The sequence below is a fragment of the Lipophrys pholis genome (genome assembly GCF_963383615.2).
Source record: "Lipophrys pholis genome assembly, chromosome: 17".
Classification (NCBI taxonomy): Eukaryota; Metazoa; Chordata; class Actinopteri; order Blenniiformes; family Blenniidae; genus Lipophrys; species Lipophrys pholis.
Window position 1 is genome coordinate 14,554,309 of NC_137643.1, and position 23,005 is coordinate 14,577,313.

General features: G+C 43.1%; 1 protein-coding gene across 3 annotated transcripts; it reads left to right on the forward strand.

Annotated features, from left to right (window-relative positions):
- Positions 1 to 3,031: 3,031 nt before the first annotated feature.
- On the forward strand, positions 3,032 to 20,493 carry LOC308122721 (oxysterol-binding protein-related protein 3-like). 3 transcript variants are annotated; one of them, XM_080484744.1, is made up of 22 exons: positions 3,032 to 3,149; positions 9,566 to 9,756; positions 9,877 to 9,993; positions 10,643 to 10,696; positions 10,793 to 10,906; positions 11,062 to 11,214; positions 11,309 to 11,399; positions 11,593 to 11,696; positions 11,799 to 11,888; positions 11,994 to 12,153; positions 12,296 to 12,420; positions 12,507 to 12,638; positions 13,307 to 13,397; positions 15,351 to 15,586; positions 16,155 to 16,292; positions 16,540 to 16,603; positions 17,053 to 17,131; positions 17,258 to 17,402; positions 18,022 to 18,166; positions 18,250 to 18,376; positions 19,318 to 19,440; positions 19,543 to 20,493. In XM_080484744.1, the coding sequence occupies exons 2-22, from the start codon at positions 9,694 to 9,696 to the stop codon at positions 19,637 to 19,639; spliced, it is 2,448 nt and encodes an 815-aa protein (XP_080340870.1). In that variant the 5' UTR covers positions 3,032 to 3,149; positions 9,566 to 9,693; the 3' UTR covers positions 19,640 to 20,493. The 3 variants fall into 3 exon arrangements, with proteins under 3 accessions (XP_080340870.1, XP_080340872.1, XP_080340871.1); XM_080484746.1 differs by having other exon boundaries at positions 3,058 to 3,149; positions 9,566 to 9,767; positions 19,543 to 20,304; XM_080484745.1 differs by lacking the exon at positions 3,032 to 3,149 and adding an exon at positions 7,431 to 7,493 and having other exon boundaries at positions 19,543 to 20,304.
- The last annotated feature ends 2,512 nt before the right edge of the window (positions 20,494 to 23,005 follow it).

Genomic DNA, 23,005 nt, shown 5'->3' on the forward strand with positions numbered 1-23,005 from the left:
TTGCAAGGGATGTACAAAAAAACCAGAGTATGGAGCTCATAGGATTTGAGAAAATTCCAAATTATATACATTTTCAAAGGTGGAGACTTTTAACAATCATTAATCGGGGATTTATGATCTGTGGACTCCAATTTGCAAACCCTCACACTATTTTCCCTGCAGTGGCTGATAAGCATGAACTCAGTGTAGGATGGCTTCAATTGGCTTCAGTGAAGCTTCCACCATCATTTGGTTAGAGGTGTAATGTATCATGTTTCTCTGTAAATGTAATATCATATTTACGAGTATCAATTCTCCTGATATGACGAACAACTTTATTTATATAGAACATCCATGTAAAAAGTGTTTTGGAAAGCGCTTCAACAGAGAAAAATTGAGAACAGTCAGCATATTTATATGGTCAACCTAACCTTGCTGATCCACGGGTGGATTTAGGGCTTGTATGGGGACGTTGTATGTTCTCCCAGCATTTTTTGTAGAGGTTTACATGAGACTTAGTAAACAGGAAGAGAGATGTTATTACTTCAGAAAAGAAAGTCTGTGTTGGTGAAGGCTCCCGCATATTTCACTTAAAAAGTCTGTGTGATACAACGCCGAGGTCCTGCCTGCATTTCAGCCTTCAGTGTGCAATAACCACCGCCAACCTACAGGTGACACTGTCAGACACAGTCCGCTGGGACAACTTTTATGTGTCTTTATCCTTGAGGGGATTAGAAAGCTGTCGAGGATCATAAATAGCTTTACGCAGAAGCTTCATGTTTCAACTTGTCTCACTGTACATCTGAAGCCACTTTCACTGTTTCTCACTCCAATCAAGAGGCACAACTTCCATTATAATACATGCAGCAGTCGTCGTTATTGTTCTGCCGCATTCTCTTCGCGAGCTGATTGTACCTGTGTGCACAGACAGGCGTAGTTCAAAGTGTCTTCTTGTATTGTGCGCTTGGGTGTGTTCTCCTGTGTCATAATTGCACGCTGCCTTGTACACAGAACCCTCCCAGGTTTAACCTAAAAGCGGTGATACAGGCACATGACGAAAGCCCATTCCTTCCGTCTGCTCTACTCTCACTGTCTCTCCACCACACGTCTACGATCAGTTTTCTCACACTCTCTCAAATTCAGTCCTGACAGGGTAGACAGACATTCCTTTCAGCTCCAAACACCGCCATTACGTTAGTTGCCTCTAAATATCTGGACACACCCAGCTCTGACTCTCCTGTGCAAAGACATTCTTCCCCTCTTCTTATGTTTTCCCTTCCCGCTGTTACCATAGAAATAAACCCTGCCAGGAAGTGAGTGCTTCATGCCCATGCAAAGGAGGGAATTTGCTTTGTTGGGTAAACAAATCCACATCATGGAGGTGGTAGACGAGAGCCACAAGGACGACGGAGGTGAAACCTACGGAGGGCAGCTTTACAAGAGAAAAAGGCTCAGGGAGCGTGATGCATGGACACCATGATAGACAATAAGGACAGAGACACATGAACACATGCTCACTTCTTCCTCTGCTCACTCGTTCCATCTGGGTGCAATCACACAAGTCCTCTCACTTACTCATCATTTGGGTGAACGGTTAGCAGGCGAGGAGGAGGCAATCTTTTGAACGCAAAATGTCTGAAAAAAAAACTGGAAAACAATCTGTTAGTGTTCCCCGTCTTAGGATCTCTTTATTTTTTCCAGGAAGCAGTTGGATTTATTTAAGTATACTGTAAATAGGACTTTTTTAGGACAAGGGTTTGGACCCTGGGGATCTAAAGCAGCATGGCTCTTCCACCTCTCTGTAGTGGCTTCCTGCACGTCTGTTTTTTCAACTCGCCTTATTTTGTTGCACGGCAAACAATTTTTCAAAGAGATACTTGTCTTGTAACTTGAAGTGACACTCCTAGATTATATACTTCCAGCTTGTCAATAAGGTTATATGTCCCCCTGCCACAACTGTACTCATATGCTTTTACTGCCAATGATCCTGAATTATCTGTACATTGGGCAGCCTATAGAAAAATCTGTCTGTTCTATCTTTTTCTCTCCTCTAAACCCTCAGTCCAACCAAAACAGCAGAAAGCCACTACCTCTAAAGCTGGTTCTGTAAAGGGTTTCTTCTAGGGGAGGGTTTTTTCTTTCTTTCCACAGTCAGCTATGCTTGCTCATGTGGAATTGTTGGGTTTGTAAGAGTGCCTTGAAATGACGCTGGCGCTATACAAATAAAATTGAATTGAATTTGAATAATGAATGGCAACAACTGCGAGATCTAGCTATAACTTCTAGAGATGTCCAAATCGCTAAATGAATGAATAAAGAAATGAATGAATAAATAAATAAATAAACCAACTAAATGACGCAACCACTCAAAAAAGGAAAATCAGGTTTCAGATTGCTAAAAAAAAATTATAAAAATGGTAAAACAGCTAAAACTGCTGATGTGAAGTTAAACAGTTAACGTTGGAAAACTCTATTGTCAAAAACTAGACAGTTTGGGTGAAGAAAGAAAAAAATGTAAGTATAACTTTATAGGCTGACCTGTCATAAAGCCTTATTGTTCATGTTTAGTACACACAAACAAATGTTGTGGTTGGGGATTTGTACGAAAGTCACACAGTTACTTCAGGTATCTTGTTTTAAAACCAAGAAGAATATGTTCAGAGATTAAAGAAGGATAAGTCAGACTGAAGCTGAGGAATGTAAAGCATGGGTGCGACTGAGGTGATTGCCTAATGTAATGTACGTTACATGGTCATTCAATGTAAAGGAAAGGTTGTCAGGCTGTGAGACTGGAGAAAAGGTCAGAGTTGTCCGTTCACGTGACTTTTACGTCAGCTCTTACCTGCTGTCCTGACATCTGACTCTCACCTTCATCTGTTTGTTTTTTTTTCTTTTCTTTTCTTTTCGGTCTTCCACATTTTTGTCCACGTCACTCAATGGCCTGTTCAAAAACGTGTTCGCCCCCTTCTCAACTCCCGCCCACTTTTTCCCGTGTGCGCCGCTGTGATTGGCCCAGACGACGTCACTCACCCATGCCCATCGTGCTGGCCCCGTCCCATCCGCGCGCTGACGCTTGGAGCGGCAGTCCACGCACACACTCACACACATATTCGGGTATTGTGTGTCCAAATGCTGTCGCCGCGGGATGCAGTAGCTGTCTCCACTCAACCGTAAGCATTTCTCTTTGTTTTTTATCTTTATTTTTTCAATCCCAACTCACGTTAGATTACCTCTACGTGTTCCTCGTGAATGTGTTTGGGTGTCTGTCTGAATGAAACGGAAGAGTTGACAGCGCTCGCGCTCGTGTGTCTCGCGGATCATTGTAACGACCTAATGTAGCGTCTCGTTCGATAGAATTATTAATGGGCTCCTGACACAACACTGTGCTGAGCTTTACTTCACGCTTTAGCTATAAACAGGTGTATGTGTTGTTTTTTTAAAATTAATATACCGAGGCTGTGTGAACGCAGAGTTCACCGCCACATGGTATATTCTGGACATTTTGTCTCCGCTCACAAGTTTGAATAGCTGCGCTGTGGCATTGCTGTGCGTGTCGACGGGACACCTGTGGACTGACACGCCTCTGTGGAGTTTGTCCTTAATATATGATTTATCTCACCTCGATCAGCTGCTGTACTTAAGTGAACAATCTGGTGTTGTCAATCTGGTGTTGCTTTCTGTTCACACTAGGTCGCAGTGTGTATATAGTATATAACCAAGGTGTTTCTTGTGTGTTTTACAACTCCAGGGCAGTGGACAGTCTGCTTTTTATCATCTGTTCAGGTGCCTCTATGTTCATTTATTGCAATATGATATAAATATGTGACACTTTCAGTTATTTTCTGTTGCTTTTAACCAAATCGGGACCACTGATCCCATATAGGCTGCTAGTCACAAGGTGACCCCAAACCCAGGTTGTAGGACTGTAGGAGGAAATACTTGGACACACACACACACACACACACACACACACACACACACACACACACACACACACACACACACACACACACACACACACACACACACACACACACACACACACACACACACACACACACACACACACACACACACACACACACACACACACACACACACACACACACACACACAGAGAGAGAGAGAGAGAAAGAACATGCAAACTCCACACAGAAAGGCTTCCAACTGTACTTGAAACAGATCTCGCTACCTGTCGACTAGATTCATCTCAACAATGGATGACAGGAGGATTATTTGGTCAGTTGATGTACGGACACATACTGTGCATAAGTTATTATAATCTCTTGATTTCTGAGTTTTTCCACCCAACACGTGGTTCCAGCTTTTCAAAAGTGAACACATATGTTTTTTTAATTTGGCACCCTGGTGATTTTGAAAAGGCAAACCTGAGTATTTAAACTTTCAGCGTGGAACTTTTATAGAACTTTTTAAACAGTTTATTCAAAGTCGGTTATTTGTTGCCGTTTCCACAATTTTCAATTCCGTTTTTTGTGCTTCCTGGCTGATTTTGTTTTCCATGATACTGTAAGTTAATACTCGGCCAAATGATCTTGTCTAGACAAGATCGTTTTATGCACGAATGGTGACGACATGACTATCAGGGTGCAATTCCGAGGGAGAATGTAGGTGCATAGTGTTGGTCCAGCACTCAAAGCTTTGAGATTTTTTTTTGTTGCTGTTGTTTAGTTTTTTTTACATATAGCTAAAATTAGAATTGAATATAAGACATGTAATATGTGAGCACCTTCACTTCACAGACCTTATTGGTGGAGAACACCATCTCCTTGGCCTAAAGCAGAGTTGAAATGAATCAATCAAAAGGGCAGGACATAATATCCTTTAAATTTAAAACTAGATGTAAAAATGAGAGACATTATTCATAATGTCATTCCATTGATGGCTGTGTGTTGTAGGTATGTGCAGTAAACTTAACAAGCATCAGCTTCTACAGCCCCGGGCTGTCCAGTCTGCTGAATCGAGCATTGAGTCTCTTTCGTACGACAAGAGAGATGACAGACGTTTGTTAATAACAATCTATTACTGTGCACTATGCGGACTAATTCCAGCCGTCCAGTGCACAAAGCAGGCATTACTTAAAGTTTACATATCAATTGAATCGTTTTCTTCCATCAGTCTTACGGTTCCGCGGCAAATAGCAGGAAGAACCTTGTTCAGTTGCCTGTATTTCTTTGTGGAGTTTGCGTGTTCTTTCTGTGCATGCATCTGTCTCCCCTGTGAACCCCCGCCTCCTCACGTAGTCTAATGACATGACTTGTTGAACCTTGATTGCACAAAAGTGTGCATATAACCTACAAGAAACCCGCCTTTCCTCTCAGTGCCAGTACAACGTTTGGCTATCAAAACTGTGACTCTGTTGTCTTTAAATCTGAGACTTTTCCAATGATTGAGGGGGGGGGGGGATCAACACCCCATTTAGTAACAGAACTCAGTGTTTGTTACAAAAAAGCAGGATTAAAAATAAGTGACAGTCCAACAGCAATCTGTAGCTAGTAACATTTGTTGGCCCCGCGTTTTCCCTGCGGAAGTGCTCTTGAGATTAATTTCCTACTCCAGGTGGCGCTGTTCCAGCCTGCTTTCCCAGCTCTCACATGCTCTCATGCCAAAGGAGGATTATGTTGATTTTAAGTCTCGCAATCAGCTCATTGCTGTCCAGCTAAAATGTTGTTTCCCTGCCGCCACATTTTTTTTGGGGGCATAAACATCCAGCGCGGCCGGCGGCATGACTCACCGAGTTATCTCTGTGTCACCTTCTCCTTTACACAACACCCACTTAAAGCCTGGTAAATGCAGAGCACTCCTGCTCTTTCCTAATAAAGCAAGTGGTCACTCTGAGAATAGTCCGTCTGGTTATATGTTTGCGGATGTTTTGCCCTACTTCCATTCAAGTCAGCTGGTCAAACACTGACTCATGTGGAGTCATGTATTTGGTTGTAGATGTGCGCGGTTCTATAAATAGTCCGTAGATGGTCTATAAAAAGTTTTTTTGCTGTCATATTTTTCATTAAGAACAAACAAACTGAATCCTTTTGTGTCCATAGCAACCAGGGATTGAGCAGCAACACAAAGTGTCCCTTGTCTCGGTAGGAAGACGACATAAAGACATCTCTTGTGACGCCGCGTTTTGAAAATACATCGGTCAGGATTGTGAGGGCACGCTTGTTTTTCAGGCTCATTCTGTTTCTGTCTCCCTTTTGAATGAAAATAGCTGCGTCCTGAGTGGCAGATTGGGGCTGCTTTTTATCTCTTAGATCACACACAGATACTCACATTTAGTTGTTTTTTTTGTTTGGTTTTTTTTTCCTCTGAGTGTACTCGGAAGGACACCTCTTTCTTTGGGATAAAAAAAAACAACTAAAATCGTGTTGTTAAAAATAACTTTTAAACAAGTCTGTGCTGTCAGCGTCGTGCCCAGACAGATTTGAGGTCAGGGGTCAACTGAGATAAGTGCTTCTGCCACCATGCGAATTAGAAAAAACATACGCTGCCACACATCTGCACGCTACTTTCACCACCAAGTTTGAGAGTTGCAGTGTGAAATGAAAGGAATGCTATATAATGTGCCTCAGTTTAAAGCATCTTATGCCATCATTTCTCTCTGACACTCAGAGGATCATGTATAGCTTTAACTCGATAATTCTGCAAAGAAGGTTTATCTGAAGATCGAGAGATGCGGACATCTGTAACGACCTTTTTGCACATCCCAGTCAGCCGGTAATGGAGAGGATATACAACCATGAGCACTACAAGGGTTTATGTCTGCACGGTTATCACAAGAATGTGTGGCAGAAAGCAGATGGGATCGCTGCAAAGGCGACGTCTGTGCGTTTGTCATGCGAGGACTGGAAAGTCCAGACTGACAGTTCCTCCAGGCTTCAGCCTGAAACTGAGGAAAAGTACTGCTTTCTGAAAAGCAATCGGTAGGTTTAAAGAGAGCAGACATAATGATTTGTTAAATTATTTGCATTTTCTGACTTGTATTCCTCGACAAATCTTTGCATAAAAGAGCTTTTTACAGATCTTTTGGAGAACTCAGTTGAACTCCTTGTGTCTGGGCCTGTTCCTGGTTACTGTGTAAAGCATTGAGAAGAAAACAGTTTTTTTTTATTATTCTTACATTTACATGCAGTTTTATGCTGAGTCCAAACATGCACAAAGACATCAACAATGAGAGGATAGTAGAAAAGGCAGATTATTGAACTTTTGCATTCATGTTGCTTCATGTCACCGCCTGGTCTAACAATCTGAATCCCTCCTGTGTTGTTTTGCCTCCTTGTCAGCTGATCTAATATATCTTGACCCTGTTGTGGCCTTGAGAATGTGGCCACGAGAATGACCCCTTTTCCATCTTAACAGATCATTTACAAGGTGTTGTGCTATTAATGATTCACTCGCATTACATAAGAGTGAAGACAAAACCCCAGCACTTCTAGTCTTACAGTGCAGGAGGAGGGCTCGGCAGTGTACGATCCTCCAGCGATCGCTCAGTCTGGGTAAGTAGGGCACACAGTGTGGTGTTCAGGTGCTCCTTTTCCCCCACGTAATTTACAGTTTATGTAAAGCAGGAAGTCAAACTAACGCACAGCGAGTCGGGAGGTCGGGAAAATTCCTTCACTGTTGCGGAGGAAGTTTTTGAGGTTTTGCTCAGGGGAGGTGTGTCGTCGTTTTAAACTTTTTCTCTGTTTAAAAGATATCGCTGAGGGAGGCGGTGTCACTCTGTGAAACGATGCTTCGTTCTTGTCTCTCCTGTCAAACATCACATACTATACGTCTACTAAAAGATGTGGGGAATTTGGCTGAATCTCAAAAATTCCCCCATCAAATCTGAGCATCTCCACGGCGGGCCGAGACAGAACACGTTTAAAGCTTTGGCTTATCGCGTGTATATTAACAGCTGTGTCGTGGTGGGGTTACGTGGAGTAGATTCCTGCTTTGATTCATGCGCACGGAGCTTCACGCGGCGTGCCACAGCCTGAGAAGTAGAAACACAACAGCTTGATGAGCTAAATCAAGCTCCCAGAGTTTATCATTTAAAGCTTACTCAAATATGCAGTTCGTCCTTTTCAGCCTGCGCTCCAGAGCTGCAAAGTAAAGTGGGCCGTCCGTGTGTTTCAGCCTGCTCGTAGCCCACTGTTGACTGTGGCTCGCCTTGTGTTATGGTGTGTCGGTGGGTATCGAAGCACGGAGCAGCACATTCTTTCCTGTTGATGACTCACGTCCTGAGCATGGTGGTGACTGCAAGCGAGGCTTTGGGAAACTACACAATATGCACACACACACACACACACACACACACACACACACACACACACACACACACACACACACACACACACACACACACACACACACTGACTTAAACCACCAGAGGGCTTTCAGAGGATGTAGATAGCAGCATACTTAAAATCCACAGGTTTACACAAATGCGCATGCATGGAAGTACAAACAAATCCCGGAGGCATTCCCTCACTGCTCCACCAGGCTGCAATGGGCCTCTTGCATGTAGGCCACACAGATTTCTAAGGCACGCAGGGAGTGGTATCACAGCTCAGATATACGGGTATACACAGCCGGGTTGGAGCATGTCATTTCTAGCCTGGAGAGGAATTATTGTTCCACCATAGTGAGAGCGTAATCTTCCCAGTTTACTGAAACAATCACATTTAATTTACATTAATAAATGTCAAGGGTTTAGCCCAAACTTCTCAAACAAGGTAAGAAAAATAAGGGATTGATGTGTGGGAAAGATTTCAACTGATTTAGGTCGGAACTATGGAGACGAGTTAAATTTGGCCAAAAACAAGCAGTGGTGTAGGAACAAGAAACCAGTTTTCATCCCAACATTACCCAACAAAACCGCTTTTGAAAGCACATGACCAGAAGGTAAAAGGAGCATGTGACTACCGAGAACTGCTGAACTGCAGAGTTGTGCTCACTTCTAACCTTATCATTATGAGTTCAATGTATCTTTTTGTACAGATTGTCGGGAGTTTCATAGAGGTGACAGGTTGCACTCTGTGTGTTTGTGTGTGTGACTGAGAACGACCTTTTCACCGTCGTCGACGAAAGTTGGCTGAGAAGGTTACGTTATCATGATCCAGACATCGTTTATTTTTGGCTTCAGGCTTTTTTAAAAAAAAAGATGTTTTTTTTATTAAGTTTACATGTTCTCCCTGTGCGGTGTGGCCTTTTGGCTGGGTGCGCCGGCTTCCTCCCACAAGTCCCTTGGCGTGTGCGTTGGGTTGGATGATGTCTTTAAATTTCCCTGAAATGTAAATATGTGTGCGTGTGATTGTCTCGTTTCTCTCGCGTGATGCTGGCTGGAATTGGCCGCGACCTCTCGTGACTCTAACGTTGTAGGAATGAAGGATGGATGCAGAAAGCCTGACTATAATTCACAGTCAATTCATATTTGGGGAATTTCTTTGTGTAGTTTCCACATAAAGGTGTTACTTTCACCTTTATTCGGACACACAGTGAGTAAGAGATCCCGCCCCTGTGTTTATCTGTCAGACCTGCATGCCGGTGTTGGTGAATCCGTTTCGCTTTGACCTTTTCTCTGCAGTGCTGACTGTCGGCGTGGCCTTCAAAGGTCAAAGTGATGCTCCTGGCGACGCCGCGCTGATATCGGTTGCCGCGGTTTCCACAGAAGCGAGACAACGGTGTTCTTGAGAGCTTTGGAGTCGCGGGAAGATGACGTCGCCGTCGCCCACTCACAGCGACAGCAGCGGCTCCTCCAAACATGACAGCAACCAGGTGTGTAGGAGGTGTGGCCTGTCGCTCTCTTCCGCGACGTTCGGTTTGATGTTTTTGCCTGCCCGTCCGGAGGTTTGACTTGTCTCACGCCGCCCTGCTTCCGCGTCTCCCTCCCTTCAGGACAGCTGGGAGATTGTGGAGGGGCTCCGAGGGGCTCCGGACAGCATGCAGGAGCCTGACAGACAGCACGGCTTTCTGCTCAAGAGGAGGAAGTGGCCCATGAAGGGGTGGCATAAGGTGAGCGCGTCAAACGGCAAGAAGACTTTGCAGATTCCCACCTTGCTGCTGGTTTTTATTGAGACTCGCTTCTCTCCGAGCCTTTATTAGTTTTATTAGAAAGCAAAAGGCGACAGTGCACCGGAAGTTCCGGCGCTTTAGTATTGTGGTCGTACTCGTGCTGTGTTTTCCAGCAGAAAGGCCGCACTCATCCACAGTTTCCTGTTGCTCCCAAATTTAAACCAACATGACTTTTAGTCCTCCGTAAGGCTCTGACCTATCATCTTTTAATACCTCCTGCTATTTCCACATTTCCTCCTCTTCACTGTTTTAGTTCTTTGGATTTCCGTCTTTCCATTCTTTTCACGCCCAGCTGATTATACCGTAATACTGACTCACCTTCCTCCCCCTCTGCTTACTGTAAGGGTGCCCATGCATGCCTGGAAACGTCTGACTTGCAACGTGATGGAGCCGTGCCACTTACATTGTCCGTATTTTACCTGCTAGGAAGTCAGAGTAACTTTTCAGGATATTCGCTATGATCTAAAACTGGTTATGATAATTATGTACTGCTGTCGCTGTAAAATCTGAATGATGATCGATTGGTAAAAAAAAAAAAAAAAGCTCATGCTGCGAATTAATATTGACCTATTTCTTTCTTTCCATTTAGAGGTACTTTATGTTGGAGAGAGGAATCCTAAAATATGCAAAGCGTGAATCAGATGTACGTATCAACTCTATTTATCTGGTACATTTACGCGCCCACAAAAAAAAACCAACAACACCTTTTTACTGAAAATAAATTGTTGTTTTTGTGCAGCTGAAAAAGGGAAAGATTCATGGCTGCATCGATGTTGGCCTCTCTGTTATGTCAATTAAGAAGAAAGTCATGTGCATCGACCTGGACACCGAGGACAACATCTATCACCTCAAGGTAACTTTCAACTCAGTTCAGTGGCGCTGTGCAGTCTTCAGACGTGCACACAGAGGCAACGCAGGCTTCCGCCATCATTTCCTCCGCCTGCTATAATACAATGGCGGTAGCTTTCTCCCAAGTTGTGGCTCCTAATTTAACTTTACTGCACCCAGGTGAAGTCTCCGGAGCTGTTTGAAGAGTGGGTGTCAAAGCTGCGTCATCACCGTGTGTTTCGGCAGAATGAAATTGCGATGTATCCCCATGAGAGGCACCTCTTCCACCCCCATGCCTCGTCCTCACCCTCCCTTAATGACTCTCTGCGAAAAGTAAGTTGTGTTCGTACGCGGGTGGGGGTGGGGGGTGGGGGTGTTCTTTTGTTACGTATCGCCCTTTCTCATTTTGTCTGTTCACCTCAATCAGAGGGCTACTCTCACCAAGCAGACATCGTTTCACCAGGCTAAGGTCAGCTCCTGGCTCCACTCCTCAGAGGACATGGACAAGTGCTGCAAAGGTGGTTTCATCTATTTCTCTCTGCTTTGTGAAACACAATTTGTCTCCTCGCTTGCTCGCCGCTGCGCCTTGTTTGTTTCGCGCCTTGCGCCCATGAATCTTTTATTCTTTGTTGTATGTGTGTAACGTTGTTCTAATAATAATATCATAGATATCTTTTTTTTTTTTTCTTTTTTTTTTTTTCTTCCTCTCAGACTTGGAGGAATGTGAATCGCACCTGCTGGAACTCAACTTGCTGCTGAAGAGCATGGAGGTTCTCCACCGCACATACTCGGCTCCGGCCATCAGTGCACTACAAGTAAGGCCAGCCGTTGGATTGCATTTGCCAGATTGTAAAATTATTTTATATTTCCAAACTTTGTAGACGTAATTAATGAGTCGTCTGCTTTTGGTACCACAGGCGTCGACTTATGACATTCCAAAAAAAGAGAAGAGACCAAGGAGGTGGCGATCCAAAAATAATGGCAAAGAACCCAAGGCTACCCTCCAGGTGCACGTCTCACTTCTTTTTTTTTTTTCCATTTGACATCATTTTTAAAGAGTTCAAACAAAGACAAAAAAAAAAGGCTAATATTTCTCTGTGGTTCTCCACCAGGTCCCAAGCAGCATCTCCTCCAAGTCCCCTCGACTCCATGCCTCCAACCCCAACCTCTCCACCACCGAGTCAAACGCGCAGGAGGTGTGTCCCGAATCCCCAGACTCTCCCACCGACGCCTCGCGTCTCCAGGAGGACTTCTGCCAACTGGCCAACAAGAGTGAGTCCCTGCTGGGGCGTCTGCCGGGTTGCTCAGGAGACGCATGTACTGGATATAGAAAAATCTACTTCTTTTGTGTTTGCTTCTGTGTGATCAAATAGTTTCCATGACAACTCTGTGTGGTTTTTTTGCTTCCCTCCAGTCCACGTCACACTGAAATCAGCCTTTAGCTCCCTGGCTGCAGAAAGAGACAGAATGAAGCACACCATCGACCTGCAGCCTCCTCAGCCCGCTCAGGTTATGGGCCTGAAGACCGCTTATGCCTCAGTGAGTGTCCACTGTGGAACTCTGAACTTGTGTTTTCACTTCAATGTTTCCAGTGTATAGCTACTGATGTCTCATGTTCCAAACAGGAGTGTGCAGGCGGCCCCCACTCCTTAGTCCACCAGGCCTCCAATGAGAGCAAAGCATCAATCCCAGAGTCTATATCGGAGTTCTTTGATGCTCAGGAATATCTCCTCTCATCTTCTTCCTCTGAGAATGAGGTCAGACATCATCGGCTTCTTAATTTTTGTTTCTTGTTAAAAATAAAATGCAATCATCCATTATTCAGTCGATTAATGTTTCCTCAACACCAAGTCTGTATGTGCAGATCAGTGTGAGCAGCATGTTTAAAAACACGGGTCACCTGTGTTCTCAGCACGCATCAAATAGAGTGGAATGGACTTCAAACCTGAGAAGCAGCTCATGGCTGCATACATATTGCATGCATTTCAAATGGAGTTCTTACAGCAGCTGTATTGATTTACACAGCGGCCCATTGTTCTGTCAGGTGTGTGTGTGTGTGTGTGTGTGTGTGTGTGTGTGTGTGTGTGTGTGTGTGTGTGTGTGTGTGTGTGTGTGTGTGTGTGTGTGTGTGTGTGTGTGTGTGTGTGTGTGTGTGTGTGTGTGTGTGTGTGTGTGTGTGTGTGTGTGTGTGTGTGTGTGTGTGTGTGTGTGTGTGTGTGTGTGTGTGTGTGTGTGTGTGTGTGTGTGTGTGTGTTTGTGCGTGCAGGATGATGGAAACGGCCGCTGCAGGCTTCCTGTATAGACGCAGTAACTCTTGAGGAGTGAGTTTATAGTGAGGTTTTCTTTCCAGATGTGTGCTCTTTGTGCTTTCCTCTATATTTTCTGCGGGCTCACTGACCTTTCGTCACTGATTTTCTGTCTTCAGGTGTCCGACGATGACTCCTATATCAGTGATGTCAGTGACAGCGTCTCCATGGATACCTACAGCGGGGGAGGCAGCGAGAGGCACAACTCCGGTACGCGATTCAGTGACATGTTGTGTGTCCATGTGTGAAATATCATACTAACTTCCCGAGCCGTCCGGAAAGACGGGAGACAATGTTAAAGAAACCTTATTCTGTCAGAGCCAGGCAGCGACGGTCTCTGTGCGACTGTGACGAAGCCTCCGTATGCTTTTTTTTTTTTTTTTTTCTTCACCAACTGTCTGATAATTTATGAATGTTTGGAGCAGTGAAATTCCTCACCCACTCGGAGGACGCGAACAACGCCAACTTGCAGACAGGTTGACAAACTCAGCGCCGTGTGTTTCATGATGCCGTCTCTGAAAAAGGGCGTCATTACCACAGCTTGAAATGGTTTCATGTTTGCATGCATGTTGCACTGCGTGGATGAATGGCTGCCTCCAGTGGAGTGAAACAAAAGAACCAATCATTTACTTTCACCGGCGAGTGCCTATTTATTTATCTATTCAACTGATTGGATCTGAGCAAAAAAAACAAAGTGATCATATCAATGTTGGTTTGTTCAAATCAAGATTTACAGATTTGCTCTTGAATAGGTTTACGCCACTGGATGAAATTCAGGGTCATAGGAGCGAGAGCTTTTTTTAAATATATCTCCGAAGAGTAGTGGACAAAACACTGAGACCAGAGCCGAGATATCAGCCAGCTACCACATTTCTTAAAATCATGCTCTCAGGGTGAGTTTAGAAAAACAGACATAATGTAACAGCTATAGGAGAGGGTTTTTTTTTTGTTGTTGTTGACAATTTCATGACAATTCAATCAGAAGGTATCGGTTTCATTCATTTCAGTGAAAATACAGACCTTTTCATCACATACAGTCTGCGCCGCAACAAAGAAAAACTTTCAAGATTAAACTCAAAGGTTATTATGAAATGGGGTTCTATGTGGCCCCCGAAATAAATGTGTCTGCCACTCTTGATTTAGACCAGAAGTCTGCAACCTGCGGCTCTGGAGTCACATGTGGCTCTTTAGCCCCGCTGTAACGGCTCCCTGAAGCTGTCGGAAAATGTAATGCTTTAAAAAAATAAAAGTTCTTTTCTTCATTTTATGTGCACGTTGTACTATTTTATTTTATTGAATTTTTTTTTAAAGGATTCTTAACTTCTGGCTAAAAATAGCTAGAGCAGCCAAACTGGCTAAAATTGCATCAACTTTAAAAAAATTGTAAATGCAAAAAAAAAAAGCTTATATACCTCAAATCAGTTAAATTAAAAATAAATGACCATTTTTAGATTTCTAAAAGATTCAAAATGGTTCAAACAACTAAAAATAACAATAAGAACTTAAAAAGTGGCACGTGAGACAGGTTAGTTTTACCCTACTGATGATGTGTTGTTGCAATAGTAATCCTGTTCCCTAACCCTAGCTAAAATAGCTTTTTTTTATATTACAAAAGTAGCCTCAAATGGAAAAAACGAGCAAAACAACGGTTAAGGATGATAGCCAAAACAACTAAAATGGCTTATAAAAAAAAAAAAAAACACTAATATTAAATCGTTCTTATTTAAATTGTTGTCATGAAGCATCAGACATGTTTGGTTTTTAAGTAAAGAAATTGCAAAAGTGGCTCTTTTGGTCACAAAGGTTACAGAAACTGGGATCATCATGAGGACCTCCTTGCTCCTGTTGGCTGAAATTATGACATTTCCACCGCAAGCATATGAGCGTTATGGCTTGAAGGGAAAACAAACCCTGGTATTTCTTATGATTGGGTTTGTGATATCAACATAAATGCATTTGATTCTTCCACTTTGGTAATTACACAGTAATTACAGAGTGATATCTTTTGTAAACCGGATGATAATGACCTACCCCGCTCTCGCCAGTAAAACTAAAAATACCAATAATGAAATTGATATTTATAGAGCTGCCACTTTCTTTCTACTGCTCCCAAGAGGGCCGTTTGTCACTACTCATTTCGAAGGCTTCTTTTCTCCCCTGCAGTGAGCAGCGTGATAACTCTCACTCGACGGCGCTCGACGCTGCCGTGTCCCAGCCCCGCCTGCAGCGTGAGCCTGTGGAACATCCTGAGAAACAATATCGGCAAGGACCTGTCCAAGGTGGCCATGCCGGTGCACCTCAACGAGCCGGTCAACGCCCTGCAGAGGCTGTGTGAGGAGCTGGAGTACAGCGACCTGCTGGACATGGCCAACCAGACCCAAGATCCGTATCAGCGAATGGTACGTGGGGAGAACACGCGCGTGACGCGCACTGATCTCCAGCCACACGTGCTTTTAAGATTCATAAAAGCACATTTCAAAGCAAACTAACATGCACGTTCGCATCCAGACACTATTTTTGTGTTTATTCATTGCGGAATTAAACTCGGTGTTGACGTTCTGAAACCATGAATTCTTTTCACATTTTGCGATTGTCCACATCGTAGCAAAGACAGACATTTCAACTGGAAGAACTACGACATGGCCAAATGAGCGCAAGCCTGTTGCCTAGTAACCACATATCTTATCTTCATGTTGAACATGTGAGTTCATCTTACCCAGACGATTTGGGGGAAGATCATATCAAAACAAATAGCCCTCAGGTGTGCTAATCATAACTACAGAGTTTAAGATCTGACTGAACGTCTCAGAAATGAACAGTGGCAAAAACAACCCACTATTTGTTATGGCTTCCACACACTGCACACACAGTACTAATCTATCAATGTGATAACTTAAGCCTACTCCAACACAAATCCATTGGCCGCACACAGGTGCCGATTGATTCTCTCGGTTGCTTTTTACGCAGGTCTACGTTGCGACGTTTGCGATATCCGCCTACACGTCCACCTACCATCGAGCAGGATGCAAACCCTTCAACCCCGTCCTGGGAGAGACGTACGAATGCGACAGACCTGATAAGGGCTTCAGGTTTATAGCTGAACAGGTAGAGGTCACACAGTTTGATAATGGAATATGTCATTATGTAACTCCCCTAACACCTTGGTGAGGTTGCTTTGTGGTAAAGGTATCAGGTTCAGTTTAGCAAAACAGTAGAAACCAGTAAAACGTGTTTGCTGACGGTAAATAAAGTTACATAAACTATATCAAGATTATCGCCATTGATTTAAAAAAAAAAAAAGAATATAACTTCTAATTCTATGCAACCTCCCTGTTTCTTTGCCACTTTCCAGGTGAGCCATCACCCACCTGTGTCAGCATGTCACGCCGATTCAAGGAACTTCACTTTTTGGCAAGGTAAGCACTTTTGTTGACGAAACACTGGATTTCCCCACGGCCTGTCTGCACAATGCGTCAGTGTTGCCACACCTTCTGTTTCTGAGAACTTGTCTTGTATTGTAACTGTTGTTAAGTGAAAGAATGACGGAAGACGTCTCCAGTAATCGCCCCGCAACATTTCCATTATTTTGATGATTATGCCAAGATATATTTACACATCGAGTCAAGTGTTTGTCAGCCTTACACGTGAATCATGTGACGTTCAGAAGCAGCTGAGGAATCGTTGGCAGTCAGACACGTGGCCTCCACTGTTTGCCTTTCTCTCGATGCTGCGTGAAGACGAGAAAAATCTATTGTTTGCAGAAGCGAGCTGATGGAATATTCCGGCTGATATAAACAGAGATAAGTTGTTTGATTGACGCGGAGCTCACGTGTTGTTTTTGCTTCGTTGTCGTATTCCCTCGTAGATGTTCGGTGGAAAAATAAATTCTGGGGGAAATCCATGGAAATTGTTCCCATGGGAACCACACATGTCACGTTACCTGGGTGAGTCCTCTGGTTCCTCTGCGTGGGCGTGTATCTGTGTGTGAATGGCGGCGTAAGCCTTTCTCCACTTGCGCCTGGCGTGGGTTAACGTGTACGCTCCTGTGTGTCTGTTGTGGGTCCTCCCAGGTTCGGGGATCACTACGAGTGGAACAAAGTGACGTCCTGCATCCACAACATCCTGAGCGGCCAACGCTGGATCGAGCACTACGGAGAGATGGCCATCAAAAACACCAACAGCAACGCCTGCCAGTGTAAAATAACATTTGTCAAGGTGAAGAAACGCACGTGTAGAAAAATCTGTCAGCTCATCTCCGGGAGATTTGGAACTTGGGTTAGAGCGGGTAGAGGAGACGGGTGGGTGGAAGTCGTTCGTGCAGGTTTTAGCTTCTTCATCCCCTCAACAGACTCTCACAATCTGTTAGCAGCTGTTAAAGGATTATTGCAGTTGCTCTCTATAATGCACCTCCTATTTAAAAAAAAAAAAAAAAAAAAACATGCCTAGGCCTTACAGTGTAAAGACAAACAGTACCACCTACTGGACAATGGCAGAACTGATTTCATGTGGAGGCCTCTCTTGTAACATTAAGTTTAATTTTGTGTCCAGTATGTCTTTAAAAAGCAATTTTTTTATTATGTTTATTGTTTCAATTATATTTAGTACACTAATAACCCTTTTCACCTTCCACTGCTTTTTACTTGCATTAACATTTAAAGTTTACCTTAAATATTATTGTAACCATTTACATTTTCTGTATTCCTTCATTTTTAGGGCCTATTACTAACTTCTTGGCAAAAATCACTTCTCGTAGACAAAAATGCTTTTATTTCACCTCATCGGTTTCCTCATTTCCTTACACATTGACGGATTTTGTCTATTTCTTTATTTTTAGGCCAAATCGTGGAGTTCTGCAGTGAATGAGATCGAGGGCGTAGTTACAGACTCAGAAGGAAAGGTGGTGCACACCATGTTTGGGAAATGGCATGAATCAGTGTTTCAAGGAGCCCCCCCGTCTGCCACCTGTATCTGGAGAGCAAGTGAGCGATCAGAGTGTTAAAGTCCCCCCCCCCCCCCCCCCATGACATTACAGCAGTTCTTTATCCTTTGTGTCTGTGTGCAGATTCCATGCCGGACGACCATGAGCAGTACTATGGATTCACTCAATTTGCGGTGGAGTTAAATGACCTGGACTCCACCTTAAGACCTCTGCTGCCCCCTACAGACACACGCTTCAGGCCGGACCAGAGGTGCAGGATCGTTTCCTCTCAATTCCCCTGACATGTCAAAGTCACAATATATTCAGACTCCCAGATACTTTCTGCAACAATTACAGTTAAAGATATGCCGCTCAAAATTTACCCCGTACAGGTGAAGGCACGTTTTATCTTATAGCCACAAGCGTCACAGAATGGATTTGATGGTTAATAACCTCTGCTGGAAATGCCAGACAGAAACGGTAGCATGTGGTCATGCAAATTGGTTAAACCTTTTTGGGAAAAGGTACTAGAATACATAGGGAAGTGGCTGGGTTCAACAATACCTCTATCGCCAAGATTATGCCTACTGGGAGACCCAACAGAAATAACCACTATATCAAAATATGACCTTGCAGTGGTAAAAGTCGGACTGGTCTCAGCTGCCCGTGTGATCCTCAGATTGTGGAGGAGTTCATCATCTCAAGATATTAAAAGAAATAAATTAATTGAACGGATGTGTGAGATCATATCATATGAACACATGCTGGTTAAAATCAATGATGGCTTTGAGGTCTTCTTCTTTTTCTTCTTCTTCTTCTTCTTGGTTTAACCAGTTTGCATCCATAAAGTTGCATTACCGCCATCTGCTGGTTCATGAGGCGACTTTCTTTCTTGAAGCACCACTGTGATGCTCTAAATCGCTGCATTGATATCAGTATAAATGTTGAACATCTACTCTGGTGGTTATGTATGCAACTTTTTAATCACAGGCCTTTAGATATATTGTAATTAAACTGTCTGTTTGTATACGTTTTAAAAGACTTTAGTGACAAAACAAAAGATATGCCGCTCTCATGAAAAGTTCCACATTAGAGAAGTGAAGACTACATTCAGACAACATGGTGCAAAGCAGCATAAGTTGTGGTCAGCGGCTGTCAGAGGTTTTGTCTTCCGTTCCCCGGATTGACTCTGTCTCTCTTCACTTGGTCCAGACTGCTGGAGGAGGGGAACACAGACGGGGCTGAGGAGCAGAAACAAAGGATAGAGCAGCTCCAGAGGGAGAGGAAGAAAGTACTGCAGGACAACAACATGACGCACCAGCCGCGCTTTTTCAAGTATGTAGAAATGTACACATTTCTTGGTTTTTCCCCATATGTCTGTTATTGTACTTTAAAAACTGTAAAAACAACAACAAAGTGATATGTGTTGTTCACCAGGAAATCCAAGGACGACACGTGGGTGAGCAACAACACATACTGGGAGACACGCAGGGACCCCGGCTTCGGCAAAGTAGACTTCCCATTGCTGTGGTGATTTTGACCAAACCTCTCCAGTCCGACACAGAGAGGGAACTACAACACCATCACGTCATGACAACATGTGGAGTTCCAGCTTCTTTCTTCAGGACTGAACCCCAGCCTGACGAGCTTGTCTTTTATCATGTCCATAGGCCCAACCACCCCCACCCCCCTCAGCCCTGAACCATCTTGGACAACAGCGCCCACGTATACTCACAATGCATATCACACTTTTGTTGCATCTCAGCATTTATCAAAAGTGCCTTTTATTATTGCAGTGCTGCATTCCATGAACTGCTGTAGCAGTTATGCAAAAACACTTTTATTCCCAGACTAACGACGTTTGGATGATGTCAGTGTGATACTCCCAAAAGAGAATCAAGGACCCAGTTGGGAAGAGAATTTTTACAAGAGGTCTGAACTTGCGCACTTATTGATCCGTGGACTCAACATCACTATTCAGAATATCGATTATTTCACCAAGTGGCTGACGGACAATCGATCACATGAAACTTGGGACATATGGCCTTTTTTTTTCTTTTTTTTTCTCCTATAAGCTGCCTTGGTATATTCAGCCATTGACTGTTGTGAGACTGGTTATAGTTATTCACAGAGGGAAACAGCAATAATGGTAAATGTTTGAAAAGAGGATAATAAACTGTACAAATGATGGTCAAGTTACTGTGTCTCACGCTCATTGTTTTCTATTGTTGCTGCCCATCGAACCGTTTCAGGAAGTCAATCGCAAAGATCATGACTAGTTAATCCTTTATCTCCTCCATAACGGCCCCTTTTACTATGATTTTACTTCGTAACACTCTGGGGGGCAAATTATTGTACCATCTACTGAAATAAAATAGCTGTAGGTTTAATATTTTATCAATCTTTTGTTGGACTCTTCTCCTAATACACCAATCTGCATCTCAGTCTGCACCACTTTCCCAATCATTTATAGAATATGAACCAAACTAATATTTATGGGTGAAGATCATATGATGCTAAGATAACTCTACAGGATGAAATGTGACATTTAATTCTTGTTCACTTGACACGTAAAGGAGAATACAAATTTAAACCCGGAGTTACGTTTTTTGGCCAGCAGGGGTCACACTCGTCTCAATCACCACATCCCCCTCACAGTATGGATAAAGTATAGTTATTTATGTTTCCATCAGGGGACAGTGTCACTTACCTCTGTGTCTACTAGACGAATTCAATATCATTGACGCATATGAATTATGTAATCATTTTATTCCAATTTTATGAAGAAAGGTGTGAGAGGACAGTAAGGTTGATATTTTGACTCTTAAAGTGAAGTTTTTTCACCTCCATTCATACAACCTGTCCCGGTCACTCTAAATTACCAACCTTTCCCATCAAAACAGACGATTTGGTCACTTTACACCAAATGAAATTCTTCTGGAGCCGCAAAAGACATTTAATTATCTAAGACCACACAGCTTCTAAAGTTACTTATGTAGTTTTGCTGAACGTACATTCGTAACATTTCATGGCTAAATTTTAGAATTAGCTTTGCTGTTTTTGCTGTCCTTTTTTAACTGATTCAGCTATTTTGGTTGTTCTCGCCATTTTTCTAGTAATTTTAGCCATTTAACGGTTTTTCTTTTTCTTTTTTAGCAATTCAAGCTGTTTGTAGCCTATCTAAAAACTTTAGTGTTAACCATTTGATCCAGGGGAATCTTTAAGAAAAAAGAAAAAAGAAAACAGGTATGCAAATAAGAAGAAAAAATACATATATAATATTGGAATGCAAATTACTCTGAAGAGCCACCGGTTGCAGAGCCATACTGTAAGTTGAAAATCTCCGCATCTTCATCTCCACCTGCAGCTCAGCTTCCTGACCTTTAGACGGGCTCCTCCCTCCACGCCGTACATCACAGCAGGCCTCACTACTGACTGGTAAACCTTTATTTTCACTATTGTTGCCATCTCTGGCACACATCCCCGTTCTGGATGCTCGAGCTGAGCACTTGAACTTGTCCACCTCTAATCCATACATCTTCACCTTTACACCTTCAGCCCTCTAATTCACGTGTTTTCTATTCACCTTGAAACGTTCCCCTGCCACTCCTAAAGTCCTCATGTATAAGCAACACCTTCCTGGCAGTTCCTAGAGCAGGGATGTTTTCACTTCCACTTTTAATTGCCCCATCGAGGAAAAAAGAGGACCTTGACTTCGGTCACTGTGACATGCTTCTGCTCTGTGGAGAGGGTCAGTCAGAACGAGATGGAGGGTCAAATCTCGGGTAACGTCACATGATGGGCAGAGAGGGCGAGGGTTGGAAAAAAAATAAAATCTATAAGTTTTCGAAAGGAGTTATATTTTAAAGTCATGTCATCAGCATTTAATGTGCTGAGTTTTCATTTATGCTGTGATAAGATGAACTAATGTTAATCTCAGAATAGAGTGTATTGAAACCTTATGTGGGTAGGTTTTCTTTTGGTTGCGTCACTGTTTTTTTTTTTTTTTTTTCATTTGTGGAAAAGCTGAAGCAGGTAGTTTCCTCTCGAGGGTGGGCAGGATGTTTCATGTTGTCATGCTGTGGAAGTAAACCGATTCAACTTGATCATAATCGTGCTTTTACATAAATCTCACTTCATTCAGATCATTTCTTTTCATTTATTTTCAACCCTGAAGGGGAAAAAAACAATTTCAGCTTAAATTTCGGAATACTTTTTGTCATATTTGACTTAGTCTTAATTATCATAACAGTTACCTCAACAAACAAAAATCTATTGATTGGACTTGATAAATGATTAGATTTGATAAAAGTCTCAAGTTGAAGTTGTTAGGTTGAGCAGTGCCATCAATGGTATTTGAGGGGTGTATTCATCTCACATCAGGAAAGTGGAGTACAACTATATCTTTACATCTGAGACAACTCCCTGCACACGTTTCCAAAGCTACTGGTTATCAGACACGCCACAATACACCCACCCATTCTCACACACACACACAGCTACTATTCTTAAAATCTGAACAATCAACATTTCTCACCCTTTCTATTTAGGGGGATTTCCGCTTGGCTTGAAAATATCAGTGCATTTTCAAAATTGTGTTCTATGAGTGTGACAAAAGCAACAAAATAGTAGAAAGTCAAACCAAGTCACATCTGTAGAGGTGGAGGTGTGATGGGGGTGTGAAGTAGAGATGGAGCAGGGATGACCTGCATGGGTCCTTTTATAGTGCTTGAGATGGACATCGACGAGATATGAATGAAAAAAACCTCTTTATTTAATTATAATGTTTAAGAGGCAAGTCTGTTCATGTCTGAAGCTTTACGCGCGCGCAAACAGCGCGTTTACGTGGTCATAATCAACTCCAGTGAGAGTGGGAGGAGGAAGATGGGGAGGGGGAGGA